This window comes from Rhinopithecus roxellana, chromosome 8 (genome assembly GCF_007565055.1).
Source record: "Rhinopithecus roxellana isolate Shanxi Qingling chromosome 8, ASM756505v1, whole genome shotgun sequence".
Classification (NCBI taxonomy): Eukaryota; Metazoa; Chordata; class Mammalia; order Primates; family Cercopithecidae; genus Rhinopithecus; species Rhinopithecus roxellana.
In genome coordinates this window covers 43755826-43774232 of record NC_044556.1, presented here as the reverse complement: position 1 = coordinate 43774232, position 18407 = coordinate 43755826, and the positions used below count along the sequence as shown (strand labels likewise).

Genomic DNA, 18407 nt, shown 5'->3' with positions numbered 1-18407 from the left:
CAGCGGATCTCTCAGCAGAAACTCTACAAACCAGAAGAGAGTGGGGGCCAATATTCAACATTCTTAAAGGAAAGAATTTTCAACCCAGAATTTCATATCCAGCCAAACTGTTTCATAAGTGAAGGAGAAATAAAATCCTTTACAGACAAGCAAATACTGAGAGATTTTGTCACCACCAGGCCTGCCCTACAAGAGACCCTGAAGGAAGCACTAAACATGGAAAGGAACAACTGGTACCAGCCACTGCAAAAACATGCCAAAATGTAAAGACCATTGATGCTAGGAAGAAACTGCATCAACTAATGAGCAAAATAACCAGCTAACATCATAAAGACAGGATCAAATTCACACATAACAATATTAACCTTAAATGTAAATGGGCTAAATGCTCCAATTAAAAGACACAGACTGACAAATTGGATAAAGAGTCAAGACCCATCAGTGTGCTGTATTCAGGAGATCCATCTCACTTGCAGAGACACACATAGGCTCAAAATAAAGGGATGGAGGAAGATCCACCTAGCAAATGGAGAACAAAAAAAGGCAGGGGTTGCAATCCTAGTCTCTGATAAAACAGACTTCAAACCAACAAAGATCAAATGAGACAAAGAAGGCCATTACATAATGATAAAGGGATCAATTCAACAAGAAGAGCTAACTATCCTAAATATATATGCACCCAATACAGGAGCACCCAGATTCATAAGGCAAGTCCTTAGAGATGTACAAAGAGATTTAGACTCCCACACAATAATAATGGGAGACTTTAACACCCCACTGTCAACATTAGACAGATCAAAGAGACAGAAATCCTCAATAAAATAATGGCAAACGGAATCCAGCAGCACATCAAAAAGCTTATCCACCATGATCAAGAGGGCTTCATCCCTGGGATACAAGGCTGGTTCAACATATGCAAATCGATAAATGTAATCCAGCATATAGACAAAAACCACATGATTATCTCAATAGATGCAGAAAAGACCTTTGACAAAATTCAGTAGCCCTTCATGCTAAAAACTCTCAATAAATTCGGTATAGATGGAATGTACCTCAAAATAATAAAAGCTATTTATGACAAACCCACAGTCAATATCATACTGAATGGGCAAAAACTGGAAGCATTCCCTTTGAAAACAGGCACAAGACAGGGATGCCCTCTCTCACTGCTCCTATTCAACATAGTGTTGGAAGTTCTGGCCAGGGCAATCAGGCAGCAGAAAGAAATAAAGGGTATTCAATTAGGAAAAGAGGAAGTCAAATTGTCCCTGTTTGCAGATGACATGTCTACATTTAGAAGACCCCATCGTCTCAGCCCAAAATCTCCTTAAGCTGATAAGCAACTTCAGCAAAGTCTCAGGATACAAAATCAATGTGCAAAAATCGCAAGCATTCTTATACACCAATAACAGAAAACCAGCGAGCCAAATCGTGAGTGAACTCCCATTCACAATTGCTTCAAATAAGATAAAATACCTAGGAATTCAACTTACAAGAGATGTGAAGGACCTCTTCAAGGAGAACTACAAACCATTGCTCAACTAAATAAAAGAGGACACAAACAAATGGAAGAACATTCCATGCTCATGGATAGGAAAAATCAATATCGTGAAAATAGCCATACTGCCCAAGGTAATTTACAGATTCAATGCCATCCCCATTAAGCTACCAATGACTTTCTTCACAGAATTTGAAAAAAACTACTTTAAAGTTCATATGGAACCAAAAAAGAACCCGCATTGCCAAGAAAATCCTAAGCCAAAAGAACAAAGCTGGAGGCATCACGCTACCTGACTTCAAACTATACTACAAGCCTACAGGAACCCAAACAGCATGGTACTGGTACCAAAACAGAGATATAGACCAATGGAACAGAACAGAGCCCTCGGAAATAATACCACACATCTGCAACCATCTGATCTTTGACAAACCTAACAAAAACAAGAAATGGGGAAAGGATTCTCTATTTAATAAATGGTGCTGGAAAAACTGGCTAGCCATATGTAGAAAGCTGAAACTGGATCCCTCCCTTACACCTTATAGAAAAATTAATTCAAGATGGATTAGAGACTTAAATGTTAGACCTAAAACCATAAAAACCCTAGAAGAAAACCTAGGTAATACCATTCAGGACACAGGCATGGGCAAGGACTTCATGTCTAAAACACCAAAAGCAATGGCAACAAAAGCCAAAATTCACAAATGGGATCTAATTAAACCAAAGAGCTTCTGCACAGCAAAAGAAACTACCATCAGAGTGGACAGGCAACCTACAGAACAGGAGAATATTTTTGCAATCTATTCATCTGACGAAGGGCTAATATCCAGAACCTACAAATAACTCAAACAAATTTACAAGAAAAAAACAAACAACCCCATCAAAAAGTAGGCAAAGGATATGAACAGACATTTCTCAAAAGAAGACATTCATACAGCCACAGACACATGAAAAAATGTTCATGGCCGGGCGCAGTGGCTCAAGCGTGTAATCCCAGCACTTTGGGAGGCCGAGATGGGCGGATCACGAGGTCAGGAGATGGAGACCATCCTGGCTAACACGGTGAAACCCCGTCTCTACTAAAAATACAAAAAACTAGCCAGGCAAGGTGGCGGCGCCTGTAGTCCCAGCTACTCGGGAGGCTGAGGCAGGAGAATGGCGTGAGCCCGGGAGGCGGAGCTTGCAGTGAGCTGAGATCTGGCCACTGCACTCCAGCCTGGGTGACAGAGCGAGACTCCGTCTCAAAAAAAAAAAAAAAAAGAAAAAAGAAAAAATGTTCATTATCACTGGCCATCAGAGAAATGCAAATCAAAACCACAATGAGATACCATCTCACACCAGTTAGAATAGCGATCATTAAAAAGTCAGGAAAAAACAGGTACTGGAGAGGATGTGGAGAAATAGGAACAGTTTTACGCTATTGGTGGGACTGTAAACTAGTTCAACCATTGTGCAAGACAGTGTGGCAATTCCTCAAGGATCTAGAACTAGAAATACCATTTGACCCAGCCATCCCATTACTTTACAAAGGATTATAAATCATGCTGCTATAAAGACACATGCACACGTATGTTTATTGCAGCAGTATTCACAATAGCAAAGACTTGGAACCAACCCAAAAGTCCATCAGTGACAGACTGGATTAAGAAAATGTGGGACATATACACCATGGAATACTATGCAGCCATAAAAAAAGGATGAGTTAATATCCTTTGTAGGGACATGGATGCAGCTGGAAACCATCATTCTCAGCAAACTATCGCAAGAACAGAAAACCAAACACCACATGTTCTCACTCACAGGTGGGAACTGAACAATGAGAACACTTGGACACAGGAAGGGGAACATCACACACCGGGGCCTGTCGTGGGGTTGGGGTAGGGGGAGGGATAGCATTAGGAGATATACCTAATGTAAATGATGAGTTAATGGGTGCAGCACACCAACTTGGCACATGTATACATATGTAACAAACCTGCACGCTGTGCACATGTACCCTAGAACTTAAAGTATAATAATAAATAAAAAAATAAATATAAAGGGAAGGCAGGCCCACATTAGGGATGGCCAGTTGCCTTCCGGACTTTAGAAATGGACTTGAAAGTCCAGCAACCCCACCCCAGGGAGACCCTCTCTTCTTTTCGGAGATCAGGGCTTGAGTCAAGCTCTTCAGTCATTTGCATTATTCTTTTTAGCCTAGTTCCAGATTCTGGGTTCCAGATTCTGGAGTCCTCTCCTAAGCTGCACAGGCTGCCTCCCAAACTGGAAGTTTTTAGATTTTGCACTGCTCTTTACATGAAGTGGTATTGACCAGAATTTGCACAAAAGTATTTTATAATAAAAAATGATATAGAGTACTTATTATGAGCTGGGATCCAATACTGCTATGTGCTGGGTAACCAGGAGATCTGAGGCAACAGTGTTTTCCGCCCATGATTCCAAGTCTGGATGGAAAGACATGAGGGGAATCTGAGGTAATGCAGCCACTATGGTAGGAGTGGGGTGAGGGTGAGGGAGGCACAAATGAGGCAGATATCATTTCTTTGGGGTGAAGAGATGGTGGTTCACCCTCTAAATGTCTAAGAGACATTGACATTAAAGCTCAGTCTTGAAATGTAATGTGAATGAGACAGATGAAGTATTAAAAGACATTTCTGGCAGAGGCAGTAGTTTGAAAGATTGGTATTGAGGCATGAAATACTGAGATATACTGATGGGGGTGTGTTGCGCATACTTGGAATAACAGCAGCTGGGTGAACAGGAGGGATTCAGAGAGTGCTGGGCAGAGAGGAAGTCAGGCACCCACCCTTGGGACCCTGGCATGATGGTTCTGAGCAGTGACCAGCAGTCCTGGTGGAGGAGAGAGGAGGAAAATGGGGAAGATGGTTCTAGGATGGAGATATGCAGGGAAGTTGTGGCCCAAGGAAAGTGGGCAACAGAGCTAAGAGAGGAAAGAGAGCAATTCTGGGGTGGATGATGGGGGGCAGGCTGCATAGAGAAGGCAGCAGGGGGCTGGGAAGAGAAAATGAAAGCCCAGGGAGTGCAGGTCTCTGTGAGTTCCAAGAACAGGTGGAATAAGAATGAGAAAGGGAGAGAAGGAGAGAGAAGAAACCTAATGGTCAGACATTGGGATCTGGAGGTGAAAACTGCAGATCAGTCCTGAATGCGGATGAGGTGCAGAATATGTTCAGGAAGGAAGATTCCTGATGAGGAGAGGAGATGCTGGTCTGTGAACAGTGGTGTGAGTGTGGAGTGGAGCAGTCATTCACAAGAGCAAATAACGCATCCTACACACTTCTGCTGGTCAGATGGAAAGAGAATTTTTGAGATGGTTGCCTGATTCCTCCAAGAAGAATGTTTGCCTGACTGACAGGTTAGCAGCAGACTGACCAGGGTGGTAAGAGAGAAGGAGGAATACTAAGAGCAGCTGCACAGAACATGGCCTGGAAGTGGCACTGGGTGAACATTAACCCTGTGTTGTGGCCTGTATGGAGAGACCCGCCAGCACTCTGCTAGGACAGCACTGTGTCCTGCTTGTTTCTGCATCCTCAGCCCATAGCACAGTACCTGGCCTGGAGTAGACTACCAATAACAAACTACTCATTACCCACCAGATAGAGGTGCTGCAATTTCTCATCACAATCAGCATGAGCTCTCTGTGTCAGTCCTTAGGGCATTTCCATGGTGCTGCCTTATTCTGGCCAGACTCCTTATTTGGACTCCTGGACTACTTTGAGCTCCTAAAAATCTGGAATATTCATTCATCACCAGAAACCTAGTCCTGGCATTTAGCAAACCATCATGGAGGACAGCTCAGCTTCAAGGTGACTCCCTCTCACTTCCACAGGGCCACCCACATAGGCACACGCACACAAGCACACAGCACAGGGAGAGGACACAGCCCCTGAAGCCCAGACCACAGGACAAGGAAGTCCATCCTCAGGGAACTACTGAGCCTCCCATTCATAGCCACAAGGGCCGTGAGCCTGATGCCATCCAGGAATCCCTATGTGAGTGGTTTCTGTTTCCCCAAGCCCTGGAGAACAGCTGGGGCGGGAGCGGGAGGGCAGGAGCACACTGAGAGATGCCAGCTCCTTCTCAGTGCAGTATCTAAATACATCCAAATGACCTGGTCCATGCCTTGACAAGGAGGGGCATTGCTGTGACCTGGCAGAGGCCTTCTACCAACTTCCACCTGTAACCAGCTGTGGTGGCTGCATTTAGGAAGTGGGGCAGAGGCAGACACCAGGACCTGTGTGAGAGGCAGCTCAGCTCTGCTGGAGGCCACAGGGAGAACATTGGTGGTGGGACATTACTCCTGGGTGACCCACTGTTTGGGGGTGGCGGGGATTCTCCAACAAAGTTAGCCTGGAATTGGCAGTTTTGACAATGTAGGTCACCAAAGAGAAGAAGGAAATAAGGCAAGTGTCTGGTGGGAGGAGACACTTTATTGTTCCTGGGGTCTCTGGAGGCCCCTGGGTGGGACTGGATCACTGGCTTCCCCCGGAACATGGCTCCCCTCCGTGGCTCTGCTTGTGGTAGTCTGTGGCTATGTCTCCCAGCAAGGACAGAAACTCAGAAAAATCAATCTTCTTATCCTCATTCTTGTCCTTTCTCTCAAAGACATTGGTCAGGTAATGTATGCCCTTTTTGTCCTGTGAAGAGAAAAACATACAAACAAGAAAAATTCAATCACAAACAAGTTTTGGGCTGGGAGGGGAGAGGAGGAGGCAGAGACAGAGACAAATGCCTAGATCTGCACAGGCGTTGTGGCGGGGCTGGAAGTGCAGGGCGAGTGGGTGAAGTTGGGGTGAGGATGTGAATGTTATCCCTGGAGTTCTCTAGGGAGACTTTTTGTCTCAAACCTCAGGATGGGAGGCAGTTCCTGTCCCAAGGCGCTCTGTTTAGTGACCTTGGGGAGAGCAGTCCCCTGTCCCAGCCTCACTCTCACCTGTCCCCAGCCTTTAAGGGCACTGGCTACCTTAGCTCTACCCCAGGGCCCCCAAATTGGCCCTCATGCTTTGTTCTCTTCTTTCTCTGACCTCCTCTCCTTTCTTCTCTTTTTCCACCAAACTCATCTTCTGGGTTCCCTGCTTTTGGTCGTCTAGACCCTTTGGTACCTAGTAGCCCACAATTTTTTTCAGATTTGCTAATGAGTCTTGTTTATTGCAAAGAGGGCTATTGATTTCTACTAGCAATTGAACTTCCAGTGCTTTCCCATTAATCTCAGGGATGTTGATGTGGGGCCTTTGGGAAGCAGTTGAGTTGAGTTTCAGTCTCACAGAGAGGGGGTCAGTGAGCATTGGGAGGGGACTGTGCACCGCCCTCAAGCTGCACACTTTGCTGACCATCTAATAACCTCATTTATATCTGTATAACTCTTTCCTATTTTCATACTTTTTTGCCTATCATCATTAGATTCCCATATGATCCAAGCAACAAATTTGCAAATGGGAAATGTTTTAATCAGAGGATGAGGGTGACTCGTCCAAGGACACATAGTAAAATATATCCTCAGCCATGCCAGCATCCAACCAACATTGAGAAGCTAAACCCCGACTCACACAGGCACTGAGGAAGTTGGGGAAGTTCTCCTTCATCATCGTCAGCAGGCTTGGCTTGTCAATCTTGTCATCACGTCTGGTGTATTTGTGAAACATGTCGATCATGCCTATTATGGACGTCTCAGCTTGAGTGTTGCTCATCTTGGCTTTCAAAAGGCTTCAGGAAATAAACACAATCATTTTTTTCCCTTCATTTAAGTTAGGGTCTCTATGTGGGGGTGTTGGAAGGAGGGCTGAGGTCAGAGGAAAAACAGCCCTAAGATGGAACAGAAGGAAGTCGATTTTTAAAAATGTGATGGGATAAGTTGCTCAAAAATGAGAGGGTAGGACCAAGTCTGAGACCTGGCCCACCCTGGCCAGGGCCAAGAGGAGGTGCAGGTGGATGGTGGAAGTCCAGCTGTGGGCAGAGCTTTGGAGAGGGAGAAGCAGAGAGAGTCGGGGGCCAGCAACACATGGAAGAACTGAGCTGGGACCCCTCCAGTCTCAGCCAGCACATGGCAGACCCCACTCCTAAAACAGCACCAAATCCATCTCCTCCAGCTTCACAGCCGAGGTGAGAGTCATGGGGGCAGGACAATAGCCTTGGTGATCTGGTCTCTGGCCCTCCTGGGCTGCTTCAGGAACCAGACACCGTGGGCCCCACCTTGACTCAAGTGCAAGCCCTGCATGACACGGTGCGTGCAGGCTCCAGGTGCACATGTGAGCATGGATGTGAGTGTGAACGGGAAAAACAGCCCTGTCCCAAGCACAAGGGGGCCCTTCCTGCATTCCCCTGGGAATGAGAAACAGGAATGGCCACTGTTACAAGGAACAGAAATAACTCCCTGGTTCTTAAGCTGCCGGATGGGGTGGGAGTGAGGTGGGGGTCGCTTCATGTCTGCTCTTGGGAATTATCTGCACCCTCAGAATCACCAAGGCTTGACCCTGTTTAAATAAGAAGGTCTGACTTCCCAAAGCAAATCTTCCAGCCAGTGGTCAGTCTGGGCTGGCCTGCACCCCAAGCCTGAAAAATAGGACTGTGCAGCTCTCACTTCTCACACTTTCCAAAGAACAACAAAAGGACCTTGGCTAACGCGTGTGGGTGTCTGACAATAAACCCCCAACTCCTCTCAACACAGGAGAAAGCTCCATGCTGGCAACTGACTAAGAGGAGCCACCCAAAGCTTTTTTGATTCTGAGGCCAAGGCTAGACGCCAAGCCCTGTGCCCAGAGGATGCCTGAGAATTTGCAGGTTGTGGTAGGGAGTGAGGGAGCTTTGGCTGCTCAATACCTTACCCAGGTAAGGGCAAGCCATCTGGCCAGGCCTTGGGGTTTGGAGAGCCTCCAAAGCATTCACAGGGGATCCTTAGCCCTCCACCCCCTGTGGGAGCAGAACTGGGGAGGGGATTCAACAACTGGGACCCCAACAGGAGGATGAATCCAGGGAGGAAGAAGACAGGAAGGTCCTGTGCTCAGGTCCCACTGGGGACATTTCCACAGGAGTTGTCTCAGGAGATCCCAAAGGAGCAATGGACAGGTCTGGTTCCGCCACCTGGTTGTACAGATGTGGGCTTTTGGTGTCAAGTGAAGGTCACACAACCCAGCTAATGGCAGAGCTGGCCTAGACCCAGCCTCCTGAGTCTTCGTCCACAGCCCTTTCCCTTCCTAGAGGCAGCACAGCAGACCGGGCACTGGGCACTTCTAGAAAACACAAAGAGGTAGGTGAGACTTACCGGAGCTGGGAAGTGACACGGGGAGAAGGATGAGTGAGATGTGTGTGTTTGGAAAAAGAGCAGTCCCTTTATAAGGCTCAGCCTGGCTCTTCCCAGGGGCTGGGAGGCCTTGGGCCACCTCTGTCATCTGTTTCTTGGAGCCTTGCCCTACATCAGGTGGGTGGGACACACCCAGGAGGCTGGGCTCAGGGTTTCTGGCCAGGGTCCCAGGTCACCAGGTCCCACCCCACCCCAGAGACCTCACCTGGGGAATTCTCTGGCTCAATCTTGATTTGAGGGTAAGGCAGCCGGTGCATGTGTGGTAGCAAGTCAGGAAATGGGAGAGAAGAGCACTGGGCCTCTGGACCCAAAGAGGATGGAGTTTCAGACTCCTGAAGGTAGCATGATCTTGTTTGTTCCCTCTCCCAGTCCTTCCACACAGTTGTTGTGACAGCCTGTTCTATGACCCCACCGCTTACTGAGCATTCTAATGTCCAGACATCAAGATACCTGCTGCTCCTGCATCTTCCTCAACCCTCATAGTCCTAAGAGGCAGGTGCTGCAATCTCTATTTTAGGAAAGGAGAAGTTGAGATGCTCCCAAGTTTACTCAGCTAGTAAACACAGCAAATCATCATACGAACACGGAAGAGGCGAAATCAAATCCTTATTCGTGTGCCCTGTGCTATGGGTCTTGGGTCGCATCAGGGGCTGCCCTACGGGAACTCAGAGTCCAGGGAGGGAAGCAGGGTTCCTTCATTGCTAACCATTGGTCAGCCCCTCACAGAAGCCCTGGATTCAGGTGAGGGGACCGGGGTCAGGGCCCCACTATCTAGGTTGGGTGGCGGAGTGACCCTCCGTGGAATGAGCCTGGAGGCAAGGAGTGGGAAAAGTTCTTTCCTGCCCCATGGCACTAACTTCCCAGAAAGTCTTCAGCGTTTTTCCTCCTCCTATGCAAAACAGCCTGTGTAGGAGTTGGGAGCTGTGCCCTTGGCTATAATGTGCCCTACCCTGCTGTGGAAAGGCTGACCCAGGTAGGGGCAAGAGGATTGTGAAGGCATGGGAGTCCCTGGGGCATGGTGAGGAAAGGGAGATGATGAATCACTGACATGGACATTTTCTGCTAACCCCTTCCAATGTTCCTTTTAGGGTGCAAGAGAGTTCCAGGTGCATTTAGTGCCAACCCCTTAAGCACTCTGGGGCTCCATAGAGCTGATGTGATGTCTCCCTAGGTGGGACCCATTTTCTCCACCCATCATATTTCTTCAACTTCCTTCTCTGTCAGTTCTTATGTAACTGGGGGACCTGTTTCTCCCTCTCCCACTTCACCATATGATGGCAATGTTACTTTTAGTGGCAAAAGATACACACACACACACACACACACACACGCAAACACAGTGGAATACTACTCAGCTATGAAAAAAGAATGAAATCATGCCTTTCACAGCAACATGGATGGAACTGGAGGCTATTATTTTAAGTCAAATTACTCAGAAACAGAAAGTCAAATGCTGTGCACCCTCACGTGTGAGTGGGAGCTACATCATGCATACAGATGGAGGTAGAGAGTAGAATCATAGACACTGGAGACTGTGAAGGGCAGAAGGTCAGGTGGTGGGTGAAGGATGAGACATTTCTTGGTGGGTACAATGCTTGCTATTTAGGGTGGCTAAATTAAAAACCTGGACTTCACCACTGTGCAATATATTCATATACAATTGTATGCAGGTTTTTGTGTGGACATAAGTTTGCAATTCTTTTGGGTAAATCCCGAGGAGTGTGATTTAGGGATCCTATGGTAAGAGTATGTTTAGTTTTTTAAGAAAGCACCAAACTGTCTTCCAAAGTGGCTGCACTATTTTGTGTTCCTGCTGTCAATGAATGAGAGTTCCAGTTGCTCCACATCCGTCTTCAGCATTTGGTGTTGTCAGTGTTCCAGATTTTGGCCATCCTCGTAAGTGTTTACTGATATCTCATTGTTGTTTTAATTTGCATTTTCTTGAGGACTTATGATGTGGAGCATCTTCTGATGCGCTTATTTGTCACCTGCTGTGTCTTCCTTGATGAGATGTCTGTTCAGGTCTTTGGCCCATTTTCTAATTGGTTGGTTTGTGTTCTTATTGTTGAGTTTTAAGAGTTCTTTGTATGTTTTGGATAACACTCCTTTGTCTGATATTTCTTTTGTAAACATTTTCTCCCAGTCTTTAGCTTGTCTTTTCGTTCTCTTGACAATATCTTTCACAAAGCAGAAATGTTTAATTTTCAAGAAGTCCAGCTTACAAATTCTTTTTTTATGGATTGTGCCTTGGTGTTGCATCTAAAAAGTCATCACCAAAACCAAGATGATCAAATTTCCTCTTATGCTACCATCTAGGAGTTTTGTAATATTGTGTTTTGCATTTAGGTCTATGATTCATTTTGAGTTATGTATCATCACTGTTTAGCAAAGAGGACCAGAGGAGAAGCAATACAAAAGGAATGAGGGACAACAATATTAATACAAGACAACAAAGAATTCTAAGAAAATGGATTAAATGAAAAAGAATAATATTTCTTATTGATTAGTGTGCAAGTGACCAAGATATAACAGTCTTATCCTTTTTTTCTTTCTTTTTTTTTTTTTTTTTGAGACAGAGTTTCACTCTTGTTATCCAGGCTAGAATGCTATGGTATCATCTTGACTCACTGCAACCTCCTCCTCCTGGGTTCGAGGATTCTCCTGCCTCAGCCTCCAGAGTAGCTGGGATTACAGGCCCACGACACCACACCCAGCTAATTTTTGTATTTTTGGTAAAGACGGGGTTTCATCATGTTGGCCAGGCTGGTCTCGAACTCCTGACCTCAGTTGATCCACCCGCCTCGGCCTACCAAAGTGCTGGGATCACAGATGTGAGTCACCGGGCCCAGCAATAATAGTCCTATCCTTATACACACAAGAACATAATTTTGAACGATATAAAGCAAACACTGAAAGAAATTAATGGAAACTGACAAACTTATATCACTTGGCAGGTTTTGGCAGATTCTGCCCAGAAACTCGAGTCGTCAGATAACAAAACACTAGTAATGGTACAGAGCAGGGCGGGCAGATACTGCCACAGCCCAGAAGCAGCCCCGGACACAAGGCCCCACAGATGTGTCCAATAAACACTAACCTCCAGAAACAGGTGGCCAGCTGCATTTGGCTTGAAGACCATAATTTGATGATTCCTGATATAAACTATTTGAATGACACATTTAAATTTATTTACACACACATACATTCGTAAAGTCGTGCCCAACCATAGAGAATACACATAAATTTCAAACATATTTGAGACATCCAAAAAACTGATCATTTGTTTTTGCTAAAATGAAAATCTCAGCAAATTAGCTTTAATAGGGGCCTTATCTTTTGCACTTGCTGATCAGTTTGAACCCTGTGAGCCCTTCCCCTGTGTCATGTCTGGAACAAACACTCTCCATAAACCTGCCCCACCCCATCACACATCCAACCTCCCAGCCACTGCTGATCCCCCAGGAGAGCTCACAACAGGCTGGTCATGAACAGGAATCTGGCTGGTTGATATCTTCATCTCCTCCATCGTTTTGGGGAGTTCCCCTCTCCCCAGTCTGAGGTAGAAGCAACATATTTCTGGATCTCTTGAAGATCTCAAGTTGCTGAGGGAAGAGGACAGAAAACAATTTGTTCTTTTTGCGGTATTTTATCCATTCATTTATGCTGTGAGTGCTGACTCTGTTATGGGTGTGCGGATGTTGGGCTGGCAGGGAGATGGAGTGGATGTGGACCGTGCTTTGAGCAGTGCTCTGGCCCCAGGAGAGTACTCCAATAAACCACTGGGTGGTGAGAGAGTAGAGCGGGACAGAGCCAGGAAGCCCCAGGTCCCCAGGCAGTTCAGTGGTCACTTTCTCTGTGAAGCCTTCTCCAGGCAGAGCCATCATCCTCATGTCCCTGCACATCTCAGTGACAGCCCTGGCTGCACATACACTATGTTTGCAGCCGCCTGGCCATGTCTTATATTGTGCCCCCAGCCTCCAGTGCAGAGAACTCCATAAACATTGGCCGAACTAGCAAGTGAGGCAGGTGTCTTCAGAAAGGTTCAGATAAAGTATGTGGGAATTCAGAACAGGGGAAATCACTTTTCAGGTGGGGGAACCAGGGGAAGCTTTGCCGGGGCGCCCTTTCAATAGGCCATAGAGCACTTCCAGGAGCCACGGTGAGAGGGAGGGGGCAGAGGGAGCCACAGGAATGTTCCGAGACAGACAGCTGTTCTGTTTGAGGTCCTTCCGGGTGGTGTTGGCCGGCTGCATCTCTGGACTCGAGCAGCAGTTGGGAGAGCGGGACAGAGAGCGTTCCGTGGTGTTCAGAAGAGATTATTCAGACTCAGTTCTGCTGTGAGCCACCCACACTGGAGGATCCATCCACACTGGAGGATGAGAATACCCAGCTGCAGCCCAGAGCCTGTGGTCCCACTGTTAGGTTTTGAAGGGAAGGCAAGGGTTAAAGAAAGACACAGAGAGAGTCGGCGGCTCTATGGCAACGCAGGTTTTATGTCCAGCACAAGACCCAAGGAGGTGGGACCAGCTTAACGCCAGACTTACAGGCTGGGGTAATTTATAGGTCTAGGTGGGGGTCTGGGCAGTATGGCTTGCTCGCCGGGAGGATAGTGATAAGACGTTCCTACGATCGGGTGGTTTGGACCTTTTTCCGGCGGATGTGATAGGCTGTTTCTTGGACCTTTGCCCTGCAGGATACGATAGGGATGTTCCCTCAGTTGGGCCTTTGCCCTGCAGGGTATGATAAGGGTGCTCTTGTGCCTTGTGGTCAGGTGGTTAGGCAGGATAGGATGTTTCTCACGGCCCGAATCCATATGGAATTTTTCACTCTGACGAGGTTCTGCAAAATGGCAGGGGGCTTACAAAATGGTGCAATTCAGACTAACACCCACCATCCCGTCTAGAATGGGTTTGCTGGGAGGATTTAGTGTCAATTCTGTTCGCCTGATAAAGGAGGTTGCTTTCTCGGAGGCCATACACACAGACAGTGCTGGGAAGTGACCCATGCATACCCTGAGAAATTTGTCTGTTCAACCAAATTTCACGTTGGCAATGATCATTCCTCACCTCACCCAAGTTTAAGAGGAGGCTGGGCCCTGTAGGTTAAAACTGGCAAACTGGAGAAAGCAGTGGAGGCCACTGCAGGAAGGTTCTCTGACCAAGGGGGACTTTACAATTTTGACTTACAGTCAGGGCTGTTCCTGTTACAGTTGGCACCAGTCAGAGGCCCAGGATGAAACTCTGGCCCTGAGTGCAGACTTGGTTTTCTGTTTCCCAAGCTTCCACAGAATATTCCACAGAATATCTTCGCATATGCTATTGAGGCTTTATGACTTTGCTTTCCACAGTTAGACCTACAATCCACTTAGAATTGTCATTTTGTCTGCTTGTGAGGTCTAGTTTCATGACAATGAGCATCCAATTGATCCCATAAAATGTATCGAAAAGCTCATGCTCAGCAGTGCCACTTTTGTCACAGAATAAATATACTACACGTGTGTGTCTTTTTCTCAGGCCTCTGTTTAGTTCTGTTGATCTGTTTGACTGTCCTTGAACCAGCCCAGCAGTATCTGTTACCAGAGCTATCGTGATAAATCTTCACATCTAGTACTGTAGATCCTTCCATCTTTTTCATGATTGTCCTGGGTATTCTTGGCCTTTCCGTATACTTTTTAGAGTTAACTGGTCAGTTTCTACAAAAATTCCAGCAAGGACTTTGGGATTGGGATTGCACTGAATCTATAGGCTATGTTTGGGAGAACTGACAGCTTCACAATAGCAGAATGTTCCAGTCCATGAACATGGCATATCCCTTACTAAAAACCTTTCAGTGGTTTCCCATTCTGCTTAAAGTTCAAATTTTGCTTGTCCTCTGCCTGCCCCTCAGACCTCATCTCCTGTCTCTCTGAACTCCATTTACACCACTCCAGCCCTTCTTTCTGCCCCTCTGTCAGCCCAGGCTGGCTCCCACCTGAGCACCTTCCAGCTCTTTCCTCTAACCATGGGGCCCTTCTCCTGCTCTCCCCAACGTTGGATCCCCTGTTATTTATTCTGAGCCAAATATGAGTGGCCATGGCCCATGACACAGGCTGAGGCATGTGGATCACCTGAGGTCAGGAGTTTGAGACCAGCCTGGCCAACATGGTAAAACCCCATCTCTACTAAAACCACAAAAATTAGCCGGGCATGGTGGCGGGCACCTGTAATCCCAGCCACTTGGGAGGCTGAAGCAGTGGAATCACTTGAACCCAGGAGGCGGAGGTTGCAGTGAGCTGAGATCGCGCCATTGCACGCCAGCCAGGGAGACAGAGTGAGACTCCGTCTCAAAAAAAAAAAAAGAAAAGAAAAGAAAAGAAAAAGAAAAAGAAAAAGAAAGATTAAAAAGGTCTGTAAAGAAAAAAGTATAAATAAGCTAGTGAGAACTGGCAAAAATCCCAAAAGGAGCCTCAATATTTAATCAGTAAAACCTGGTTCATTGTCTTGAGGACCATACATTTCTTTAATTTTTAAGATAATTGCTTGATTCTCTTCACCTCCACCCCACTGCCCTCTTAGCTAGCAATTGAATATTATCCTTCTTGAGGTCTTTCCAATCCTTGAGTTGTCTAAAACCCTGGGTGGGAGCAGACTTTGGGTCAGGGGTACTTCAGGGTCAATTGTGGGTAAACTTCTGAAGACTCAGTTCTGATTTTTTTTTTTTTTATCTTGCCCAAATTCCTATCTAAGGGATCTGGGGAGTCAAGCCCTACAAACCATAAATTCTCATCAGATGGGTTTTATTTAACCCTATATATCGTGACTTACTTTCCATCCTGACTCTAGTATAACATTACAAGGCAAGGAAGAAAATCAAAATATTTTATCCCAAAAACATGTTTCTTTGTCACATGTTGAAATGGCCCTGCAAGCTTTGTCCTTTGTGGGGGAAAATTCACATCTGTAAAAAATCTCTGATAACACAGCTAGACCTTTTCCTTCTAGGCCCCTCCAATTCTGAATAGATTAACTGAGAGTCTAGCACCTGTTAAAGGGTCTGAATAGGAAATATTTTGTCAACTATTGTTTCTAAGGGCAACCGCTATGAGACTTCAAAAGAACATTGGTCTCCACAAACTTTTATCTTAACCTGAACATTTCCTTTCTATTTGTCGCAGGTCCTTCCTCTCCATTAGCCTGCCCAGCATACCTGGAGCGCCTGCAGACGGCAAGTTGTGAGAAGTAGAAGTAGAAGCTAGAAAGCACTTCCCTAAAGGCAAGCACTTGCTAATCACAGGTCTTAGCTGAGGGAAGGGAATGAGAAGTCTTGTCTTTGAATCTTGTCAGTGAAGATTGAAGACTCTTGGACAGCACAAAGGATACAACTGGAATGGCCGTGAGAGGCCATTCATGAAAGCAAAGCAGGTGGGAGTTGGAAGTGGTGAGCCAGGACTTTGGGCAATTTATCTTAGCAATCACTTGACTCCGATGACACCAGGCATGGAAAAGCCAATGCTAAATAAAATAACACTGGAAAATGTGAGTGGTTCACTGTGACCCCAATCCAAAAGAAATAGTCTAATAGGGAAATTTCAGTAACAAGCTGGAGGTGAGATACTTAAAGGTATAGGACCTTTTCTTATCCCTCAAATCCCAGTTTTTGACCAAATAATGACAAATATATATATATATATATATGCCACTTGTGGTTAGTTTGGATCCTCCAAGAAGAGGCCAAGATTAGGCATGCAAAAATGTTGGAGGAAACACCTGTGAAGGATAATTGGGGAGGAAGAAGATAGCAAGAGAAGGCAGGGAAAGCCTTCAGACTTCAGTGCAAGCCTGACACCAGAGAAGAGACCCGGGAGGAAGGAGAATTGAGTAGGAAGAGTCTCAGACTACAGCATAGTTCCAAGAAAGGGTTGGCCATGCGTGTGGGGGGTCCCCAAGCCAGTCATCCATGGAGGAGCCCCACATCTTTCAGTAACAGGCCCGCATTGATATCCCTGCCATGCTCAGTCATTGCCTGAGAGAAGCCCCACAGGAAGTGTGGCCCAAGTGCAAAAGTTCTGATGGACTTAGAGGGTCAGCTGCCGGGATTGTCAATCCACTCTGGTACCTGTAGCAGGAGAGCACTGTAGCAGGCATATTTTTATAACCTCTGTAGTCCACTTCTTGTCCATCACAGATCTGCTTTTCCACATTGGCTAGGGAAGAGCTCCTCCATGGTTACTATGGGACTCTTTCCCTGAAGAATAACTCAGAAGACAGAGACTAGTGAGTGAATTACCACACATCATTGTAGCTGGTCTCAGGGATGCAGCTGGTATTCCTCTCCCTCTTCTTCTATGCACTCTAAATTCTCCTCACCCCTCATTATCACCTTGGCAGATCTTAATGATTTTCCTAATAGTATAACCCAAACTTTCATTTCTGAGGAGGCTTAGTCCTTGACCATCGTCTTGTTCTCAGACCAGAGTTCCTGCACTTACCTGTTCATAGTTAAAATGGGACAAGAGATTACCAGGAAGTGGCCAAGTGAATCACTTGGGTTCTGCACATATTCCTCCCTGCCTCCACTGTGTAACAGCAGCCCTATCTCCTGCGGATCCACATTAAATATTACTACCCCAAGATTGACTCATCTTCTGCCCTGTTGGTCCTCTCTCCCCAGTTGGTCCCCTGTTGACCTCCTCTACCCTGTTGGTGCCCTGGTAGCAGCTGTAGCTTGTAGTTCAATGTGGCCTTTTTGTGACCCCTGGCAAAAATGTGCCTCTTCTGGGGACAAAGACCTTCAACCTTTCAGAACCAAGAGTTGTGGGGATAAAAAGTACAAACTCCCCAGGTGGGTCCCTGAAGTGATTGTAAATGGGGCCAATTATGAGTCTTCAGGAAGGAAAGGAAATAGTTAATGTATCTACTGCTTCCTAAAGGATAGAACCTCAGCCTTGCAAAGTGTTGCCTCTGAGCAGGTAATTCAGCTGTGCCTTTTGAGGCTGTTCCAGGGCTCTGTGAGGCCAGCTGCTTCCAGGGGATGTGGTGTATGATACCACCATGATCTGGGTCCATCCCGCACCCACTTCCCTATAAAGCTGAGTCCCCTGAGTGCATTCTATGCCTGTGGATGGGCATTCTGTAAGCCCCTAGATAGTGGTCCTGGCCAAGGCTATGCAGACAGGAAGGGAAAATCCACACCTGTGAGAACAAACCATTGGCCCTTTCTGTATAAAAGGTGTCCAGTGTAGTACATTTGGCTCCAAGTGGCTAGTTGGTCTCAGTGAGAAATAGTTCCATATCTGGGGCTCAGCATTGGTCTCTGCTGCTGACAGGTTGGATATTCAGAGGTGACAGCTGTTGTGGGAAGTCAGGGACCCCAAATGGAGGGACCTGCTGGAACCACAGCAGAGGAACATAAATTGTGAAGATTTCATGGACATTTGCCAGTTCCCAAGTAATACTTTCATAATTTCTTATGCCTGTCTTACTTTAATCTCTTAATTCTGTTAGCTTCATAAGCTGAGGATATATGTCACCTCAGGGCCACTATGATAATTGTGTTAACTGTACAAATTGATTGTAAAACATGTGTGTTTGAACAATATGAAATCAGTGCACCTTG

The 18407-nt window shown here is 46.3% G+C and overlaps 1 protein-coding gene across 3 annotated transcripts in view; it reads right to left on the bottom strand.

Annotated features, from left to right (window-relative positions):
- Nucleotides 1-5928: 5928 nt before the first annotated feature.
- LOC115899214 (protein S100-A7) overlaps nt 5929-18407 on the bottom strand; it is a 44860-nt gene continuing 32381 nt past the window's right edge. Inside the window, exons 1-3 of one of the 3 annotated variants that reach the window (XM_030936695.1) lie at nt 12251-12555; nt 7063-7219; nt 5929-6153 (exon numbers count right to left, since the gene is read on the bottom strand). In XM_030936695.1, the coding sequence (XP_030792555.1) occupies nt 5989-6153; nt 7063-7219; nt 12251-12339 (411 nt within the window). In that variant the 5' untranslated portion in view covers nt 12340-12555 and the 3' untranslated portion in view covers nt 5929-5988. Of the gene's footprint in view, nt 6154-7062; nt 7220-8774; nt 8835-12250; nt 12556-18407 lie in introns of those variants that run through there. The other 2 variants (XM_030936696.1, XM_030936697.1) reach the window with 2 other exon arrangements.